This window comes from Anastrepha obliqua, chromosome 5 (genome assembly GCF_027943255.1).
Source record: "Anastrepha obliqua isolate idAnaObli1 chromosome 5, idAnaObli1_1.0, whole genome shotgun sequence".
Classification (NCBI taxonomy): Eukaryota; Metazoa; Arthropoda; class Insecta; order Diptera; family Tephritidae; genus Anastrepha; species Anastrepha obliqua.
In genome coordinates, this window is record NC_072896.1 from 34922051 (window position 1) to 34945130 (window position 23080).

The 23080-nt window shown below is 39.3% G+C and overlaps 1 protein-coding gene across 1 annotated transcript; it reads left to right on the plus strand.

Moving 5' to 3' along the window:
- Positions 1 to 21222: 21222 nt before the first annotated feature.
- LOC129248694 (uncharacterized) lies at positions 21223 to 22422 on the plus strand. Its single transcript, XM_054888322.1, has one exon. The coding sequence runs from the start codon at positions 21223 to 21225 to the stop codon at positions 22420 to 22422; it is 1200 nt and encodes a 399-aa protein (XP_054744297.1).
- Positions 22423 to 23080: the final 658 nt, after the last annotated feature.

A 23080-nucleotide genomic window follows, 5' to 3' on the forward strand; every position in this document is an offset into this window, starting at 1 on the left:
CATAGCGCAGCGAATAAAGATCCAGCGGCTACGTTGACTAGGTCATATCGCCCGAATGGATACAAACGCTCCGGCTCTGAAAGTATGATATTTGTTGCGGGACCAACTGGTGGTAGCAGAGGAAGAGGGCGGCCTCCTCTGCGTTGGAAAGATCAGGTGGAGAAGAAATTGGCTTTACTTGGTGTGTCCAATTGGCGCCGGTTGGCACGAGAAAGAAACGGTTGTTGCGCTTTGTTAAACTCGGCCAAAATCGCGTTAGCGGTTATCGCGCCAATTAAGAAGAAGAAGAAACTGAAACAATTTTGAAAAAAATTAATAAATTTCAGATTTATTTTTTGGTGAAAATTTTGGTATAGAATTTCAGAGTTTTTTAAAGTGAAATCGTTTCAAACATTTTTTACCCAATTTTTTTTTTTTAATTTTTTAGGGCAAAATTTACTTTCTACAAAATTCCTTTGGAGAAACATTTTTTTCGTTAACATAATAAAGTAATGCTTTTATGATTCGAAGGTATAAGTAAATAGGTTTATTCAGCCTAAACATTTCCATCAACAATAAGTTTCGGCATGAACTCAAATCTAAGGTACATTTGGCGGAGGTGATCCCTATCAACGAAGTGGTCGATTGGCTGCTCACCAGTATAATCTAAAGCCATTATATTTTTCCTGAGGCCAAGCGGCAAACAAAGTTTTTCGATATTAATCAGGGAATACTTTACCTCCTTCCGAGTCGCTATTGAATATTTTCTTATCAAACTGATGTGGGACATAGATTTTAGTTGTATTTCAGTAACTTGCGGGTTGGCTTCAATAACCTTAAAGTGGTTTATGTGAGTTCAGTTCAACTTCTGGTCGACTCAGAAAGCGTTGAGGAAAATGTGAGCTTTGTAGCGTTACATGGTGCTTCTGACCAAAAATTTACGCCGCCAACACAATTTACCAACTGACAACTCATCGACAATGGTTCAGGTTCTAATGGACCACTGCTTGGGATATGGGAGATATATTTTAAAATTCATCGACTAACACCATACAGGGACCCGTTTGAAGTATAATTAATTGGAATCATCTGAGCATCTTCAAATCAGCTATTCACAATATTAAGATGCACAGGGTTAGGTTCCAACTTTATTAACTTTGAAAACGACAACTGGTTTAATTCTTTTTTTTTATTCCTAATTTAAATATATTCTTACGTTCATTTTTTATTTTTATGCACCATCCCTGGGCACATTTTCCTCCAAAACTGCTTCAAATTCCTCCAAACTATTTGCACTTTCATATGCATGTGTTAAATCGCATTTGTCCTCGAATTGGCAGGCAGACACGTCTTAAAGCATTCACCACCATTGAAGTTGGCTGGATGGTGGATTTTTTTGCCCGCCTTCTAGTTACTGAATTGCAATTGAGCATGCAAGGGAACTCAGTATTTGAAACGGAAATTTGCATGCGAACATTTCAATTACTTTACTGCAATTGGCCTGACATCTACATATGGAGTCACACACACAGCACACACATGCGCATTCCTAAGCATACATTCACATACAGTTTATTCACAATGAGTTTGCGTTTCAATGAGACTATGGCATTTTATTTGTAATGGCAAATCGACTGTAATCGATTTGCTGTAAAAACATGCAGATTTGCTTTTATTTTATTATATTTTTATAGGTTAGACTACCATTTGGCTACCGTGAAATTGGAATTGAAAATACTGCCAGTGAGCAATTCTGAGAGAAATTCATTTTCCTTCGCAAAACGAAATGTTGCAGTTAGCCTTGAAATTTTGTTATTCTAAGTGAAGCGACATTTTCGAATACAAAGGAAATTAAAATCGTCGTGTTTAGTATGATGAGTCTTTCAAGCCAAAGAAGTATGGAAGTGTGTGGGTAGTAGGTCAAGATAAAAGTTTGTGAGACATGTCGCACTCTGGGTTATGTGATGAAATTTAAAGGTGAGGTAAAAATATTATGTTAATCTTCTCATGTCGAATTCAGAATGTGATCTTCAACGTTTACTATATTCCCCAGAAAATGTTTCGCAAAAATACAACATGCAAATATCCACATCAAAGACAAAAGCACTAACAATTTCGAAGGACCCATTAAAATGTTAAAAAGTTAGTCGTATGTGACAAAAGCATCAAGCAGGTCATGAAATTTAATTACCTCGGCGCAAAAACAACTCATTCAAGAAATATTGCTGATGAAGTGCGAAATCAATATGAAAAAGCAGCACGAGTGTCCGGGTGTTTATGCGATATTTTATGGAAAAAGAAATCAATGAGGATCAAGAGAAAAATTCATATATATGTATAAAGCATGCGAGAGGCCAATTAAACTCGAGCAGATACTACTATTTAAAACAAAGCAAATAATATCCACCGTTAAAATGCAAACGCAATAACTGGCTACACAAGGCGCGATCTTAAACGAAACTAGGAGGTACGAGAGTTGTGCGAAATCACTGATGTACTCGTACTAAAATAAAGCCTGCAGAGAAGAAAAGAGTGGAACCAGCATGGAGACAATAGGATACGACCAACTTAAAACTAACGAATGAAGGAATAAATATATTTTTATTTTAAAACACAAAACAAAATGTAATTTTTTCGTTAAATAAACAGAACCTGGCCATACAATAGAGATGACGAAGAAGAAGAAGGAAGTCTAGTTTTTTATTGGTATAGGAATAAGTTTCCATCCTTCCGTAGCCAAAGTTACGAATTATTTGAACAATTAAATAATACCTGAAATTATGTGAAGTATGTGGCATTGATGTGATGCAACTTTACACTATATTTCAGGCAGCATATGGATTGCTCCGACGAAAAAATTCGAGATTTTTTGACTTGATCTATGCATTGAGCCAGTTTGCGATGCTCTCGTAAGAAGTGAACTGCTCTCCAATAAGGGCTGACTGCATTAATCGGAACAGATAGTAATCCGAAGGTTCAGTGTCCGTGGAATACGTCGGGCGGGGCAGAAATTTCCATTGTAGTACCTCTAAATATTTCTGGACCGATTTAGCAACGTGTGGTCTGGCGTTGTCATGCAGGAAAATCAGTTTTTAATGTCTACCGTCCCATTCCGGCCGCTTTTCTTTGAGAGCTCAGAACTTGATTCAAACAGATTAACTGCAGTCGTTAACGATCCCCAGTGATGGTTTCAGATGGCTTAAAGAATTCATAATAGATGACACCCTTCTGATCCCACCAGATGCACAACATAACCATCAAAAGAAGCACCAATATATTTTTTCGCTGTCAATGGACCTGGTTCACCTGAAAGGCTCAAATATTTTCGATGCTTAGGGTTATCATCTATTTTTCATCGCCAGTGACGTTGCCATGCACAAAACCTTTTCTTTTCTAACATTCAAGAAGCATCTCACACGTCACCAAACGTTTTTCGATATGCCTCGATATCTCCTTGAATTGATGTGGCACCGAGGTACCTGCTTTCTGGACCATTCCCATCGCGTGCAAACATTTACTGACGGTTGATCTGTCAACATCCAGCTCTTTAGACATATCATCAAGGGTTTGAAATGCATCTTCATCCAATAATATTGTAGTTGAGTTCCTTCGAATTGATGCCCCTTCGCTCGTTCGATCTTTATCACTCACGTCGAAATCGCCACTTTGGAAGCATCGCATCCACTCTTTACAAGTAGTATTTGATGGAGCACGATTACCATAAATGTTGATCAATATACAGCACATTTCAGCTGCACTTTTCTTTCTTCATGACTTCCCACAAGTGCTGTTTTTTCAGGACGAACGTACACATTTTTGACGTCAAATAAAAGAGGATGTTTAGGCTTCAACCGAATGTCAACTACGACTATCGAGACCTCACATATACACCTTCAAATCACCAGTATATTACTAGAGTGAACACAAAAATATTATCAGCAGCGACACCTCTTTTACGAGGGCGGAAACTTACTCCCATGGAAAAGTCAGCATTCCAGGATATAGGCAAAGAAGACAGGCAGAAATACATTCGGAGGTTTGCCATTGTCTGCCGAAGGGTGACCCCTATTAGCAAAAATATTTTCAGTTTGCGATTTCATGAATGGAGATTCGAACCTACGCACTCCCGAATGGTAGTCGCGCACTAACCCATTCGGCTATGGTGGGCACAAAGAAGAGCATTTTGGATATATTTACCCGTACCACCACAATCGAATGCAAACAATCAGATCAAAAAAACAAAGTCAGCGGCCGAAAAATTTTGTGTTTTTTATAAATCTAATTCAGTATGAAATACAACAACGAAACGGAGATCACAATCATTCCGTAAAAATGGACGTGTACGATGAGATATGACCTGGCGTTCCTACGACAATCGGTTCTTCGTTATTCTATCCACCTGCATTCATACCCTATTAAGAACTTTGACTTCGGTAACATTTCCCAAAAAACTATATTATATGGACTGTTTTATGCTATTACAATAACAACAAGACAAGCTCTGATCGGTCAGTAGTCGGAAAATTGTATAAAATCATGACAATAATGAAGTCAGACCAGACTTATTTAATTGCTCATAATTTCAGGATTAGTCAGATAAAATTTTTTTATCTAAATCAAATTATTCTAACTACAGCCTAGCAATCAACAAAGCGCTAACACCTAAAAAATTTGACCAGTTTTGGTTACAAAAAATGTATGGTCTCTTGCGACTGCACGACGGAACATTTCGAATCAGATAATAACAAGCTCGCAGCATTGATATATCATGAAAATATGATATGTTTCATCAAAAGTCGAAGAATAGGATGGGCATATATACAGAATGTCTCAAAACAGAGTTTTCAGTACATAGACAACCAATTGATGTAGAGGACAACAGAGGCCAAGTAGAGCTGGATTGATAAGGTCACAGCTGACCTGCGCGAAATGCGAATCGCGAACTGAAAAGACGTAGTACAGGTCGGCACAATAGTCTGTGATGCTAATGGTGATAACATAATTATGGCTCCTGCTTTCGAGAACAGTATTTCGGAAGGAACAGAACATTTCACACTTTCGTTACATACGTTGGAGTCAACTCTTTCAAAGTTTTTCTAAGCGGCAGATATTGGAGTCATTACCAAGTTTTAACTTTCTAATATTATTTACATTCAAATTACAAGAAAAGTAAAACGAAAAAACCGGAAAAAATTTAAATTCACGTGACCTACTTTGACCTGATGGAATGAATTTATGATGAAAGACAGTTGTAACTTGAAAAAAGTATCGATACTCAAGTATCAAACGAAAAAAGCATCGTGTACAAAAAATTCTTGTTCTGGAAAAAGTATCAAGGAATCACTAATCTCATTCAACTAAACCTAATAAAAAATTCCAAAACTAATCAAAACTCTCGCGCCACTTAATTACAGATATTTCGCTAGTGTGCGGGAAAAACATTTTTAAATCAGTACATTTCATTTAGTTATATTAATAAATTACGTATTCGTAAAATAATTGTTACTCAAATCAACGCTTTTGTCATATCCGCCGTCCGTCAACGAACAATAAACAATTTTCATTGCATTGTCCGCCTTAATGTATGCTAACTTTCAAATAATTACCGCAAGTAATCGCCTGATAATTATTGGAACTCAAAAATTTACACTAATTTTAAATGTAGGTATTTACAAAATAAAACAACAACAGTAAATAACTAATAATAATAAGAGCAATACAAATCGTTAACAAACCAGCGTACAAATGATGCGCATTAATATTTAGACAAGTGTATGTAGGCGTGTGGGTATAGTAGTGCACTTCGGATAAAATAACTTAAGTCGACTTAGCACTTCTTTACTATAAGGCTAAATTGCTTGCTTTTCTCAGAATATTTATTCAGTTAATCATTCATTGCGGTAACTAGAGTAACGATCTTATTGAAAGATTAAAGAAAGACTAATTTTCTCGATAATAGAACAAAATGTATTGCCCTTAAAGCAAAACCTGTTAAAGTTATATAAGTTGTTTTGAGAAAACGCTCACAAATACATAAGTAAATATATTATATATAACTAATACAATGCATTTATATCACACTGCAATACAGGGTGGAGCAATTGAAATGTTACTTTTTGTTTGATGTTTGATTTTTATTTGAATTTTATTGAACCAAAGATATAAGAAATATTGGAGAATAGCTTAATTTTATTTATTTTATATTCCTTCCACAAATGGAGGGACCTACAGTTTCAAGCCGACTACGAACGGCTAGAAAAAACTTTTTCTTAATTTTGATCTTTCACCGAGATTCGAACCGACGTTCTCTCTCTGAATTCCGAATGGTAGTCACGCACCAACCCATTCGGCCACGGCGGTTTGAATTTATTTCAAATTTGCAATAACATGTGTCCACTAAGCATTGAGACTAACTTCAGACATATATTTGAGTGCATAAAGAAACACACAGATGCCATGCTCTTGTCATGCCCAAGTATGCTTATACTTAACTGTCAAACTCATATTACTCGAAAGTTTCCATTCAAAATGCCCCACAAGCTGGATTTACGTAAATAGGTATGTCTCCAATCTGTTTGGGCGACTCAGTACAAGTGAAATTCTGAAGGTGTTTGAAGAGAAACCAATCTGCCGTGCGACTATTTTTCGTGAAAACTGCTGTCAAGTGCCAAAAACAAGGTTGATCAATCAACACGCAAATTAGCACGAAAATTTGGCATATCAAAGTCTGCCGTTCACAAGGTTTTGAAGAAAAACAATGTAATTTATCATAAACGTAAGCGAGCACCAAAATATGCAGCGAAACAACTCGAAAACATATCAAATTGCTGCCATGCACTTCGTCGTGAACACTTTGCGAATGAAAAATGCATAATTTTGGATGATGAATCGTACTTCACATTTTCTCATAATGAATTGAGTGAATACAGTGGCAACATTGAAACAACACCAAATGAGGTTAAATATGCCAGCAAATCAAAATTTGAGCTGAAGGTGCTAGTGTGGGTGGTCATTTCTTCGAAGGGTCTTTCAGAACCATTGATTCGCAAAAACAAAGCCAAACCGATCCATGCGGAAGTTTATATCGGTCAATGCTTGCCAAGACTGAAGAAATATCACAATAGCGACGTATTCACGTTTTGGCCAGACCTTGCATGCTGCCATTGAGCAAAAAAAAAAAAAAACATTGGATTGGTTAACTGAGCAAAAACTACCATTTTTGGCAAAAAAGGACAATTCTTCAAACGTGCCACAGTAGAAAATTTCTGAGCAGTTCTCAAGCGGATAGTGCACGAAAAGAACTGGGAAGCACGAAACGAGCAACAGTTGATCAATCGAATCAAGCGAAAGTTGAAAGAAAGCAATATAAGCACCGTCCAAAACTTAAATCGGGGCCTTCGCGCTACACTACGAAAAATCGAAGACAATGGTCCATTGAGTGTAATCTAAATGTATTTGTGATATGTAATCAATCGACTGAAGTACCAAATAAAAATAACTTTTAATTCAATTCTTTGTTTTCAAATGGCCTATGCCAGAATTTAGTCTCAATGTTTAGTGGACATGTGTTATGTCTATGTCTTTTCCTCGCTAAACCCTCAAGGGTTTCCTGAGTTCGGCATAAACAAACAGGGGGCGGTGGTATAATTGCAGTTCGCTGCAATCGTCAGGCATCACCTGTTCAGCTGCAAGATACCAATACTATTATGAACCAGCTATGCATGCGAATACGTGGTCATCAAATATCTATCGCCATCAAATATAAGTAGTTCTACGGAATCTTATTTTATTGATAATTTACGGGGCATGGGTTTAACTCACATTCGTGGAATAACCAATAGTATGAGTCTTTTGGTAGATTTGATTTTAATAAGCGACAATATTAGTTTTGTTTTATCGCAGCCAGCTGCTTCAACATCACCGATTATTGATCCTTACTTTACTTCTAGACTAGGAGTTTTTTTGAATTTTTTGAAATTTGTTCTGATAGCGCTCATCCTTCCTTTGATTTTGCCGGGTCGGTGATTTACAAATTCTAGATAATGCTTTACGTAAAATTGATTGCGAAAGTGTCTTTAGGCAATATTGAAGTTGCAAAGTGCTTTAAGATATTTAGATATTTGTGCTAAATCTGTGTTCTAAACATGTTCCAATTTTTAGACGTGTAAATTATAAGGTTCCTTGGTGCATGAAAGAACTTAAACATCATAAAAATTTGAGAAATAAGTTCTTAAAGAAGTTCAAGTTTACTCAAGAAACAAGCTTTCGTAGTTTAAATAAATCTTTGTATAAAGAATTCATCCACAAATTTGAGCTTCACATAAAAAGTAATCCGAAGAATTTTTGGCGATATACTTTTTATCACATTAGTATTTTTTATCACATTAAGAAAATGAACATATGCGCGGAACTAGGAGTCGAGTATAGCCACTCTGCATTGGTAATTTCTTCACAGATTTTTTCTCATCACTATTTTTTTGAAGGACCCAAAAGCTTGACTAAGCATGGTAGGCAGACATGTGGATGTGGCTTTTGGTCTTTAAACCAACACACTTAGACCGATGCCGATCCATTGTAAAACCACATTATCAGTTTACCTGTTACTCCTTATTAAACTATTTTGTTTTAAGTGCAAACCCTTTGATCTGGCTGACACTTATTTCCTTAAGATCATCGGTAACATTCCAGAACGATAAGCGAAAGTATCTAAACCTGCTGACAGGCCACGCAGAGATGACAAAGAAGATCTTAGACAGACTCTTCTTCCTCCTCATTCTCTCTTCTCTTCTGGGATAGTCGAAATACGTTACATTCAATACTTGAGCATGTCGAGCTAAGAAAATGCGGCCTGTGATTAAAGCAACTAGCACAGAGACGTTTTTCTTTTACCGATTAAGGAGCGCCTTGAGCGCCTAGCATCCCATTTTGGCCTAATTCTATTTGTAGCGTTACATGTCAGCCTATATACGCATTTTGAGTTGGCTGAAGTGACAATACTATTTGTGCCACGCAGTTTGCAGCTTGAGAGGGGTGTACCTACTATAATCTCCATGACAAGAGAAAGGCTAGTGCGAGTGCCCTCTCTTGCTAATTTATCCGCCTTACAATTCCCTTGTATGCCACCATGCTTTGGCACTCATATCAAGTCAATGCGGAAATATTCCGCTGTCTTGTTAAGAGATACCAGGAGGCATTTGCGAGTAATGATGGAATTAGTGACAACTCCACCAAGGCATTTTCTCTAACCGTAGTCACATTTTTCCCTAACCAGACAGTTACCTTATTAATGGTGAGTATTCCAGCCTGAAATGCGCCACAGTCATTAGGAAGACCAGCCAAAACAATAGACGGCAAAGCCAACTTGATCGTCACTCCTCGAGCCATCTGTAAAGAGCGGTAAACAGTTTTTCCGACCAGATTCAATAAGAAAAGTGTTAAAAAAAATATTGTAGTATAAACTTAAAATAATACAAGATATAGAAATATGGGTATCAAGTGAAAAAAGGCAGTACATCCAATATTCATAAATATTTTTTCATTGGTATCCTGTACTGAAAAATTTAAAAAATGTGCATTACAATTTTTAAAAATTTTATTTTGTAATTATTATAGACACTTTCATCCCTCTATCTTCATTACTCTGGCCACCGTAACCGAATGGGTTGGTAGATGACTTCCATTCCTCCGTGAAACACCAAAAGGAAGAAAAACATTTTTCTAATTGCAGTCGCCTCTCTGCAGGCAATGGCAAGCCTGCGAGTGTATTTATGCCATGAAAGAGTTCCTCATAAAAATATTTGCCGGTTGGAGTCGGCTTAAAACTGTAGGTCCCTCCATTTGTGGAACAACATCAAAACGCACACCACAAATAGAAGAAGGAGCTTGACCAAACTTTATGATCTAATTTTTTTGTCTCACATAAATCGTCATATACACAGAACTACGAGTCAAACATAGTAAATTTGCATTCTTAGTTTCTTTACGGAGCATTACGAGGTTATTTAGAGACCCTTAAAATTACTATAAGGATGTTGGTTTGAAAAAAATATGATCCGTTTCCAGCTGCGACAGTTACATTATAATAAAATTTTTAATTATTTGCAACTCACTCGACTCACCCTGTATTTGTTATATGCAAATGCAATACGAAATACTAAATACAATTTGCAATAAAGTCATGCCACAAATATGACCAAAAGTTGCCATGTTTAATTTAACAAAATTACGTTTTGGAATTTATTTATTATCTAAATGCACTCAACTGCAACAAAACAATGTAATGCCAACAAATCCAATCATAATAACACAAATAATTGCCAACTTTTCAGCACTTCGGCTTGGCTAACTGAATGGGGAAATTATCGCTGTGGTCATTTATCGGGGCTAAATTTAAATATTCAACAATTCCGGAAACAAACCGAAAATCAATTGCGAAGCTTTGCATAATGCACACATACATATATACATACGTAACAATACATTTTAGTGGTATTAGAGGTGTAATAGCGAGCTGTAGCATATAATTTTATTCATACATTCAAATTCTGTTAAATTAGAGAAATAATTTATAAATTGTATTAAATATTAACGCTTACGCATTCATGAGGTTTTATGGCCCTAGAATGCATCACGGAATCATATTTAGGTGCTCACGGCTAAAAGGCACTGTAAATATTTACTTATTGTGTAACGAAAAATTAATCATTCCATTGGAAATTTATTAATTTTGCAAATGGCGTCGTATGTCAATCATATTTGACACTTGAGGATTTGGCAGCTGCAAAATTATTACATTTTTTTTTACTTAGCAAAACAGTTATTCAAAATCAAAATTGGATGACTGAATTTGCTCCACCTTGTATAAATAACTATCCCATATGTAAAACCCCCAAAGTGTTAGCCAGATGGTAGGCAATGGTTAGCCACCGAATGAATTGCTGTCATTAAATCTTTAAAAGCATCTGCATTTCAGAGGCAACCTAAAAATTAGAGGATTACATTTTTAGAGAAAAAAGTTTGAGGAGAAAGAATACTTGTCGAGTACATAATGAAAATGAAATGAATTTTTAGAGGTGTGATCAAGAGTAGTCGGTTAACCGGCTCTCATACATAGAATATGAAAGAATGGCAGCTGATTGGCTGACGTAAGCCACGGCGAAAAGATTTTTAGAGGTATGACCAAGAGCTCTCCGTTAACCGGGTCCCAGAGAATATGAAAGAAAGGCAGCTGATTGGCTGATGTAACCCACGGAAAAGATTTTTAGAGGTATGACCAAGAGCACTCCGTTAACTGGCTCTCAGAGAGTATGAAAGAATGGCAGCTGATTGGCTGACGTAAGCCACGGCGAAAAGATTTTTAGAGGCATGACCAAGAGCACTCTGTTGACCGGCTCTCAGAGAATATGAGAGAAAGGCAGCTGATTGGCTGACGTTACCCACGGCGAAAAGATTTTTATAGGTATGACCGAGATCAGTCCGTTAACCGGCTCTCATTGAGTATGAAACAATGGCAGCTGATTGACTGATTTAACCAAGGCCATGAAAGCGGTTTATTTACGAAAAACTGAGATCGTGTTGGTGATATATGAAAAAATGAAACAGACTACTCTCATGCTGCTTCGCTGCCCTCTGAACAACGATTAGTTAGACAAGTGTGTAAAGTCGTGTGACATAAACAGGCAGCATTCTTCATTGAGCCAAGTAGCAGCCGAGAGTTACCCTCACAATTTTGTTTTTCACCATAGCTGATGGAAAAACTTGGTAATCTATCATCTGTATGTCGCGAATGTATGCGTGCCAATGTTTTATTATGTTTACTTATAACTGCACACAGTGACGGTCAACGTAGTAGCAGCGCGATGTACTTATTTTTCTGGGAAAATGGAATGTCGGAGTTGTGGCACGTTGGCCCGAAAGAAACGAAGGAAAGTAGAATTAAAGGTCAATGTTTGTTCGAAAGGAATTATGTTTAAACGTTGCTCACTTTAGGTCAAGCCTCAACTTGTACCTCTACTGTCAGCAGCGACCAAAAGAGAATCGATCAAACGTGGGTAGGGTTGGCGAATAGAGCGGGTGTTGTGTTCTAATAAGATAACGCCTGGCCACAGATATTCTTAAGAAATGTATATTAGGTTGCTTCGCATTCGATATATAGTCCGGATAAGGCAAACAGAGATTATAAACTTCTCAAGCATTCCTGAAATTTTCATTCAAAAAATAGGTTGGTAAAAATCAGCAAGTATAATTATCTACTTAGTCGGATAATCTCATATGAATTTTGTTTTCAAAACCATGCGCAAAAATGTTGAAAATTTTATCCTCTACGAGCGAGCCTGGCTTTTAAAGCGACTCCCACGACACTCGGTTCTACGTAACCCGAACGACCCGGATTTATATTCGACCAAAGACAGTCACTTCAGCAGCATTCCCCATACATGTATACTTAATCCTGCCATAAGTTCTGTTACAAGTTAAGTCCGTTATAGATATGAAATTCTAATACATTTTTAATGAAGTTAGTTTCATTTATTGATGTAAATATTACAAAAAAAATTTAAAATTTTCATTCGAAATGGTCACCATTTGCTTTTACACAAACCTTCAAACGATTAGGCCATTCAGCTATTGGGGCATGCAGAGCTTTGTATGTTCTCTAATTCTGACCACAAACTGTAGTCCAATGGGTTCAGATCTGGACTTTCAGACGGCCAATCTTCTGTGGCTATGAACCGAGGTGGTTTTCGGGCTGGAGCGGAATCGTGCTGGAAGATCCAATACTCTCCATTGAAGAGAGAACTGTTCAACTGCTTTATCACGCCTTCTAAGACATCCTCCTATTACACTTTTGCCCCGGTCTTAACCCCTTTTTCGCAGAAATGAAGAGATGCAACGCCTTTACCATCCAAACCATTACAGAGGCTGGATAGTGGCCACGCTGAATCCTTGGAGCTTTTTAGGAGTGTTAGCATATATTTTGTCGTTTTGCTTATTAAAACTTCTTCAACAGTGGAAAGTTTCTCATCTGTGAAAATAATATTTTCATGGCCGTTGACCGCGTGCCACCGAAGAAGCTGCTTGCATCTATCGAGTCTAATTTTTGTTCAAGCTCGTTAACAAAAGATGACCAGTTGAGCAACGTAAGACTTTCATGTGGAGACTATCTCTTATTAGTCTTGACATGGATCTGGTGGATACATTTATTTCCCTGGACATTATTTTCCGCTTTCTAAGGAGATTCCAGCGAATTATTTCTTGAAAGTCTTTTATGGCTGCACTGTTTCGAGTCACGCGAGGATGACCACTTCTTTTTCTGCGTGTCACCTCAGACGTTTGGGAAAAGCGATTGATCGTTCGCTAAAAAACAAATACTAAGTTTTTTCAGCAATTCCTAAATCTTATCTGCATTTTGACCACATTTGTTTAATGCAATAACTGCAATAGGATTTCCTTAGCGCCCTACGCCATTGTTAATAGGAGAAATTTGCCACGAAATTGAGTAAAATTTATGAGTAGAATGCATACGAACAAAAGCAAAAGGAACGTAACTGTTTTCTGTAAATTTATTTTTCCCATATGCATTGTAAAATTTGTCACAGACTAAGTATATACTCGTATATAATTGGCGCTCCCGCCGTTTTTGGTCTTTGGCCGAGTTCCGCCTCATATTTGTGGCGTGCGTCTCAATATTTTTTCCCAATTAGAGAGACCTGCCGTTTTATACCCCCTTCGAACGGCAGATGGTTTGATATGAGGAGCTTTTTCGTGGCAGAAATACTCTCGGAGGTTTCTCATTGCCTGCCGAGGGGTGACCGCTTTTAGAAGAATTTTTTTTTTATCGTTTGGTGTTTTGCGCGTAAGGTTTCGCTCCCGTGCATTTCATTTAGCGTTTTATGCTCGGGCCTTTAACCAACCAACCTCCTACAATATTTAAAAATATATAACTTCCTTTTACTTCGGTTGGAACGTTGGGCAGAATAAAAGTACTGAAGCAATTTCGGTTGTAAGCAAATTGTCTTAAAAAATTCCAGGTTGTACTTGAGTTTGATAAGTCCGTACCCACCAACCATCGCCACGAGGTTTTTGCTATTCCACATTTCCTAACACCTTGCGTATTTCTATTAGATTTTAACAAGGTTTTCACTTCGACCTGTGCCCTGCGTATTACCATAGAGCAGCCTTGGTATCCAGCAACATCGTCTGCGTTTAACGATGACTTCAATTTTTAGTTCGTTGGTCGAATTAAGCAACTCCTGATTTAAAATAATAGGAAGCTACCATATTTTTTAAATTTTGCGTAAGCACGCGTTAAGGAATATTTGCAGCCTTCAGCTAAGCACGGATGTAAGGGAAGCGGATGTAATTCGCAGCCATGTAGCAACACTTCCTTTAAGTTGGTATTAAAAATTCGTAGCTTAGTTTTAGCTGATATGGAATTTGAAATCCATATGTTATACAACTGGGAAAACGTTGCACGTGCGTTGTTCATACGATGCAAGATGTTTTTATACGTTCAACCTACTGATGTTATTTTACTCCCGAGGTATCAACATTTCGTATTACAACTGATCTCTTTTCATTACACAGTAAACGGGGGCCCTTATTTTGCATACAATTTGAAATTAATTCCGTTTAAAGTTTGTTTTAAGCCCAACTTCGCTTGCAGCAGCACTGAGCTGGTCCAAATTTGTTTGCACATCTAACCTTTTGACGGACAGAAACGGTATGTCACCTGCGTACGCCAACTCTTCTAAGTGATCATAGAAGTTTCAGGGCATGCTACATTTATTTGTGAGAGCTCTATTCAACACATCGTCGAGGACTAAAAGAAATAACAATGGCGACGTGAAGCATCCTTGTTTTACACTGTATTTTAGGCGTATCGCATCCGATAGTTGTTTGTTGCATGAAATTTACATTCAAAACGTTCATAGTGTGATTTTATCATGCTGATGACTTTTCTCGGTATGCCTCTAGAACGCAATGAAAGCCAAATAGAATTTCAGTTAGAGCTTTTGGAATTTCGAATTTTATTAATAATAGTTCGCATATAAATGTTTTGTTGAAGCCCTTTATTCCCAACTGGGATAAGAAAACAATTAAAAAAACGCACATGCAACTTGTTCTATCCTTTTCAATGCGCTCGTATTGGAAAACCTTACAAAACCTGCCGAGCAATGCTAAAGTAAGTAATACAACTTTAGTACGAAAGGTTTATATTTTTACTTCTTTGGTTTTAGAGTTTGTCATTCCTGTCATTTTGAGTAACCAAAGTAAAATGTGGGTTAAAAAGTCCCAGACCTAACAAATATGTAGATGGCACTAGTTTTATTGCAGTTAGTCCTAACCTTAAGAAGGCAGCAGTTAAACTTTCATGATAATCTATTCATTAGCTCGTGAGTTATTGTGCTAAGAGCGACGTTACTTTTGTTATGGGGACTCCGGTGATTCACAACGCAGTGGATACCCAAATGCGACGCTTGAAATTTGATGTCAGATTCCCATTGCGTGAACAATGGAGCAATCCAGAATGCATGCAGGGAGGTTTGACGGATATTTTCTATACCGATGGGTCTGGAGCCGGATGGACTTAAACGATAGTAATAAGTATCACTATGCTATGGGGGAAATGGCAACTGTTTTCCAAACACAAGTTTTTGCCATCCAGAAAGTAGCCGAATGGATAATTAAGATGAGATGGAGCGGGAAACAGATTGGAGTTTTCAGTGACAGTCAGGCTGCACTAAAGGCCCTGGAGAACGCGAAGCAAACCCCAAAGATTGCTCATGAATGTAAGAAAAAGCTGAATTCTGTCGCAAGACAAAACAGGCTTGTACTTATATGGGTTCCGGGACACTCCGGTGTTCAAGTGTCTCACTTTCTACTAAAACTTAGAAGGAAAGACGTTCGGTTGATGGTCGGTACCATTACAGGACACAACCCATGGGGTCAGCATATGACCACCATTGGAATCATTGAGAACCCAATGTGCCTGTCACGCTTGGAGGAGGCGGATAACACTGAGCACTTTCTCTGTGAGTCTGCTGCCTTTGCTAGAGCACGGCTGCTAGTTTTGGGTTCCGATGTCATGAGAGTGAGTAATATTCGTTCTCTAAAACTAGAGGATATTTACAGATTTGCGAAAGAATCTGGAAAATTCTCACAGGACTAACTATCTCTAACTCTTTCCCTATTCTTTCCTATCTCTTTCTCAAATACTTTTCTTCTTCCCTCCTTGACTATCTACCTTCTCTCCAGAGCTTTAAATACAATTGTGCTTGAGTATTTAGGAGCCACCAAATCTCCTGGTGCTCCTTGGCTCGACCTTTCCAAATTTCAAATTTCAATCTCGAGACGCTAACACCAGAAAATATCGGAAAATCCACAAAATCGTTTTAAATGATCAAAAAGTGAAGTTGCGTGAGTTAGCGGACATCATGTGGATATCAAAAGAACGTCGTGGTTTTATACTGTATGCGTATTTGACTATGAGAAAGCTCTGTTCAAAGTGGGTGACACGTTTGCTCACTGTTGACGAAAACAAGAACGTCACAGGTCAATCAAAGCAATGGCAAAACCACTTGAGTTGAGCTTCAAATTGCTCTCACATCCATCGCAGTCGCGAGATTTGACCAGGCTATTCGCAGACCTAAAAGAAATGATCGCCAATAAGAAATTTGAAATTTCGCTCGAATGGAGATGTTATGACTGAAATCGAAGCCTATTTTGAGGCAAGAGGTAAATCGTTCTACAAAAGTGGCACTAAAATGTTACAGCGGCGCGTTGTTCTTGATGGAAAATACGTTGATGAATAAAGCTAATTTTCAGCAAAAACAAAATGTGTTTTCTTGGTTAAGTCCGGGACTTTTCAGCCCATGTGTAATAGAGTTAAAAACTGATATCAAATCACCGAAAATAATCCTAAATTTTCTTTCATTCATCAATTCGTTTTTCTATGTAGGACGAGCCAGATTACAAAATTGTCCCCACTCCATATGAGATGTTTGTATATGCGTATGTAGGCAGCTACGCGAAATTATAACAAAGGCTGATTGCATCAAATTACCTGCATTGCTGCGCCTCGCATCGATGGAATAAAACACATTTAAATTACACTCGAAAATTTCACTCAAACGAGTCTGGCGAGAAAACAAAAGAAAATTATTTGCAATATTGCACATATATTTATATGAGTATGTGTGCACGTATGTATGTATGTGTGTGCGCGTTAACACATAGCAATGCTGCAAAAGTGCCAATCACTCAGACATTTAATTTCATTTCACTTTGCTAACAAAACTGTGAGGCAACACACCAAGCCTATAGTCTGATTCTGTACCGCACACACACAGCCACACACGCATAGAGGCTTACACGCCGCCAAGCGGTATCAATAAAACCATACAAACTGTGCATACATACATACAAACCAGCACACATGCAGCAATTGGCACCGCTCGTAAGTGGCGCAAATATGCATACAAGCAGACAAATTACCAGCCCGCAGTCAGGCATTTGCTTTGTGGCGTTTGATCTGTTAGTCGATACGTGTATTGGTGATGAACAGAAAATTAAGCAATGGCGGCGCCGACGGTAAAGGTGATGGCAGCGGTAGTGGCGGTAGCAGCAATGATGGCGACTGTGGCGTCAATTGTATTACCGTCAAATTTTGCAATTACACGTTGTATGCACGATTCCATGTGCATATTGTTGCATACATTTCGGCGTTTTGCGATACAATTGATGAGCTGAGGCGTACGAGCGTTCAATTGTGAAGTATTTGCGATTGAAGATCGACCAGCGAAATTTTGTGCCTTAATATCAGTCAATATAAAGTGTGTGCGTGTGTGTGTGTGCGTGTGTATGTGTATACATGAGTATGTGCGCGCATGAGTTAATGAAACAACAGAAATTTTTGCAACAAAAGCAAATGAAACAAATGCAATTTTGAATAGTGCAAACAGTTACACCAAGACACATATGCATGCATACATGCGCGCTTATACACACACATATACTCATATATGTGCAACTATACACTCTTGATCAAAATAATAGATACGCGATATTCTGACCAATTTCCACTAATTTCTTTTCTGTTCCTTTAGTTTTTTTATAAAAATATTGTTCCTTCTACAATAAATATAATATTGGGTTGGGGAAAAAGTAATGTCGTATTTTGTCAATTGAGCGCGACATTTAAACATATCTTGCGTTGTACTTATTGCATCGGGTCACACTAAACGGCGACTTGAAGACGACAATCTGTACTCCAGTGTCTCTTTGACAGTGTTGTGATCGTACGTTTCAGTCTTAAGTTATACGAGAGGTGCCTTTTATATGACGAGATTAGAGAACAAAAACAAATTTTAGTCATCGAAAATCAATTTATTGTTTTTCAAAATATTCTCCATGAAGATCTATACACTTTTGCATGCGTTTGAACCAATTATCGGAGCACTTTTGCCACTCTGAATGAGGTACCTCCAAAACATGCATTCTGAATGCCGCAACCGCTTCTTCAGGTGTCGAAAAACGTTGACCTCTCAGTTTGCTATTTACGTACGTGAATAAAAAGAGGTCATTCGGTGCCAAGTCAGGACTATACGGCGGATGACCCATTAATTCGATGTTTTGGGTGCTCAAAAATGCAGTTGTTTGAGCCGATGTGTGAGAGCTCGCATTGTCCTGGTGAAGAGTGATCCGTCTTTGGCGATTGGTTTTCCTAATTTCTTGGAAGAGAACTGGCAAACAAATGGTTGTGTACCACTCAGAATTTACTGTTCTGCGTTGTTTTAGTGGTACGGTTGCGACATGTCCAGGTTTTCCGAAAAAAGAGGCGACCATTTGCTTGGAAGTGCTTCGTGCGCGAACAACTTTTGTTGGACTTGGCTCATCTTGAAACACCTATACAGTCGACTGCTGTTTACTTTCGGGCTCATACGCGTAAATCCATGATTCATCACCTGTTACGATGTCATAAACGTGTTTCGAAGCCCCGCGATCGTATTTTTTGAGCATTTTCTTCGACCAATCGACCCGAGCCTTTTTTTGAGCGATTGACAAATTGTGAGGGATCCAACGCGAACAAATTTTTTTGACAGTCAAATGTTTATGCAATATTGAATGTATGCTGGTCCCTTTAATGCCTAAGATTGTCTCAATCTCACGATAGGTCACATGACGATCTTGCAATATCAGTTCGCGCACAGCATCAATGGTTTTCGGAACAACAACTGAATTCATGGATCCTTGATGGAGCTTCATCGCCAAAAAATGAATTAAATTCATTTATGCAATGTTGCTGAGTTAATCCACGTCGAAAGTTGTAAACAATAATCGCACGAAAATGTTCACGATTTAATTCCATTTTTGGACCGAGATGAATCTTTTAAGCTACTGTAAACAATAAACAATGTCAAACTTTGCGATACAGCTGTCAGTTGTCAGATTACAACACCAGGGTTGCCAAATCCTGGCAAATAAAACGCACCCCTCGTAGCGCGTCAAAGATGGAGTTCACCAAGCGAAAAATTCGTCATATTTTACGTTTTTACTACCTTAGAGGTAAAAATGCAACAAAGGCGGCGGCAAAAATTTGTGAGGTTTATGGGCCTGATACTGTAACGATTCGCACAGCACAGCGTTGATTCGAACGATTTCATTCTGGTGTAGTAGATAACGAAGATGCACCCCGTACTGGTAGGCCAATCGTCGTGGAGACTGACAAAATCGTTGAAATTATCCAAAGAGACCGGCATGTGAGCATTCGCTCGATAAGTCAGTAACTAGGTGTAGACCACAAAACCATTTGGCACCAAATCAACGCTTGCGATTCTCTGCTAAAACGGAACGAATTCGACCCATTTTTGAAGCCGATGGTGACTGGCCATGAAAAGTGGATCACGTACGACAACGCCAAGCAAAAAAGATCGTGGTCGAGAAGCGGCGAACCACTCCAAATCATCGCCAAGCCCGAATTGACCGCCAGGAAGGTTTTGCGGTGTGTTTGGTGGGATTTGAAGGGAATTATCCACTATGAGCTGCTCAACTACCTCCAGACCCTTAATTCGGTCCTCTACTGTGAGCAACTTGACCGTTTGAAGCAGGCGATTGACCAGAAGCGGCCAGAATTGGTCAATAGGAATGGTGTTGTGTTCCACCAGGACAACGCTCATCCTCACACATCTCTGATGACCCGCCAGAAGCTACGGTAGCTCGGATGGGGTGTCCTATCGCACCCACCATATAGTCCGGACCTGGCACCAAGTGACTATCATCTCTTACGGTCCATGCATAACGACCTTGGTGATACCAAGTTGGCCTCCAAAGAGGCTTCCGAAAACTGCTTATCTGAGTTTTTTGCAAATAAGGAGGGGGGGTTTTATAAAGGGGGGATAATGAAGTTGCCTTCTAAATGGCAACAAGTTTTGCGAACAAAACGGGGCATATTTGACTTGAGTCGGATAATTCTAAGTACGTTAAATAAAGCGTCAAATTTCGATCACAAATACGACATTTCTTTTTCCCCAACCCAATATAATCAAAGTTTATAGTATGGAACAAGATTTATAAAAATTCAAAATTTTCATCAAAATTTAAAATTTTTTAAACAGAATATAAAACAAACAAAATTGGGCAGGCAATTTCATAACATTAATGAAGATCTAACTACACTAAAAACTGCGTGGAGAGGTATCCGCGCTTACCTTACGCCCCAATAAAGGTAATTTTAGCCGAAGTAGGGCTGCCAGCTATTTCGCAAAGAGTGATGAGCAACTCAATGATGCTGATTCCAAAAATGCTTCACAGCAGTAAAGAATTGCTCCCTCATCGTAGTTGGTCTCCTTGCCGCGGGGATGGGGCTTAAATGAAGGCTAAACTCCTTTTAGGAATTTAACCTATCATGAACTAAGAGGGAAGCTCTGTATGGGGATTGGTCGAACACCCTTACACGATACTGCGTGTGCGATGCTCGTCCAACCACCTATACGGAGAGTACCGTACCAACACATTCCCAAGTCAAGGTGTGCTTGGAATCGTGCCGAGGACTGAATGGTGCAGGGAATTAAAACATGTGCATCGCGAACGGAGTTTCCCTCTCGAATACCTGGCCGCCTTCGAGAGTAACTGTGGCCTTACCGCGGTAAGGGGCGCTGCCGCGGAGGACCCCACTACTTCCCCTAAATACTCGTGGGTTGTGGAGCTTGACGTAGTCAGGCGAAGCAACCGTAAGAAACAGATGATATGAACACACAAAAAAACGAACAAAACAAAAAATTTGTGCCGCGCTGCGACACAATACCATCCTCCGAGGAGGATACCCTGCTGGCCTCTAGTCAAGAAACGGCTGAGTCAGCAAAGAGTAAGGGAAGTACCAGCCATAGCACACCCCTACTAAACAAGCAACAACAACAACAAAAAGTTCTACCACAAACCTCGAAAAAGGCGGCGGACGGCACTCAGAGAGAGAGTCAGGCCGCTAGAAAACACAAATCCGAGGGTGCCCTCATGAAGTCTCGCTACACGAAGGCGAGGTTCATTCTAAGCAAGATTGCCAAAAATGAACTCGCTGGAGCGACTGACGAGCGCGACGCGGCCGACAAACTGAAATACCAGCAGGTGGTTAAGGAGTACGAAGACTTCTTATCCAACAAACCCAAGGAGGACAACAAAAAAAAAGGCGATGCGATGAAAAGGAACAGGTCACAGGACGTGATCGACCAGGCACCGAAGAGACCTAAGGTGTCCAGCAGCATCGAAGAAACAAAGCAACGACCGTTCAGTGAGGTGGTTAAGGATAACCTCCTATATGCACTGATCGACGAGACCACAAACAGCGGCAAAGTGGTCCTGCAGAAGTGGGGGCAAGTGGAGGCCAAACTGTCCAAGCTCGTGTTAGACAAGCATGTGGTTGGAGCACAGGGCGGAACTCTCCCTTCCTTCGATTCTGCAGGAGTACTTCGCGGCTGTAGGGTTATCAAGTGCGACGACGACTGGTCAAGGGTTGTCCTAGAAAGGTGTGTTGCTGAGATCAGCAGCACACTGGAAGGCTTAAAACTTAAGCTTATTCCGGCCAAGGACATCCCCTGCCCTCCTCGCGCTCGCATTTGGCTGCCGGTGATGGACTTGAGCGGTGCAGAAGTGCTGAAGTACCTGAAGTCACACAACCCTACGGTGCCGATGGACGACTGGGCAATCGTGAAGGCAGAAAAACCGCAAAAGAGCAGCATGTCATTCGTTCTGCAGATTAACGATGAGTGCCTGCCAATACTAAAACAACACGACAACAAAATGCGGTTTGGTCTAAGAAAGGCCAAACTAAAAATTTTCAAAGCAGACAGCAATGAAAATGAGGAAGACCTAGATGAGGCAGACAACAATATACAGCTAGAAAGACTAGAAAAGCTCGATCTAGCTGAAGACAACAATAAATCCGATGCCTAGAGCCATACAGGTGAATCTGCAGCACTCGAAATGTGCTACAGAGAACTTGGATGTCTTCCTCAGGGAAGGGGACATCGACATCGGTTTCATACAGGAGCCCTGGGTCAGAGACAACGAGATTAAGGGATTCCAAGACAACAAGAGCATCAACATATTTTACAACAAAGCAGACGGTAAGCCTCGGTCATGCATAATCACTAAAAAACACTTAAAAGCTTTTCTGTGTTCTAATTTTAGTACTCCCGATTTTACGGTGGTGAAAGTGGAGCTACAGAAATCGGCGATATACCTGGCATCGGTGTATATGCCACATGAGAAACCGGCGCCGCCAGATGAAGTGGCTCGTTTCCTGTCAACATTGAACAGCACGGACAAACTATTGATGGGCTGCGACGCAAACGCAAGAGACGAGCTTTGGGGCAGTTCAGAGACGAATGAAAGAGGTGAGTCACTTTTCGAATTCCTATTAAACACCAACCTAGACATATGTAATGTAGGGACCACCCCAACCTTCACTTTTCCGAGCTCGGCAAATTTTCCAGGCTGGGAAGAAGTCTTAGACATTACCCTATGCACAAATAATAATTCCCAAATAGTCACAAATTGGAGGGTATCCGACAAGAGATCCTTTTCAGACCACAGCTGGATCCTCTTCGAT

What these genes read in the sequence shown, in the direction of transcription:
- LOC129248694 (XM_054888322.1), top strand. Translation starts at nt 21,223, where the DNA reads ATGAACACACAAAAAAACGAACAAAACAAAAAATTTGTGCCGCGCTGC.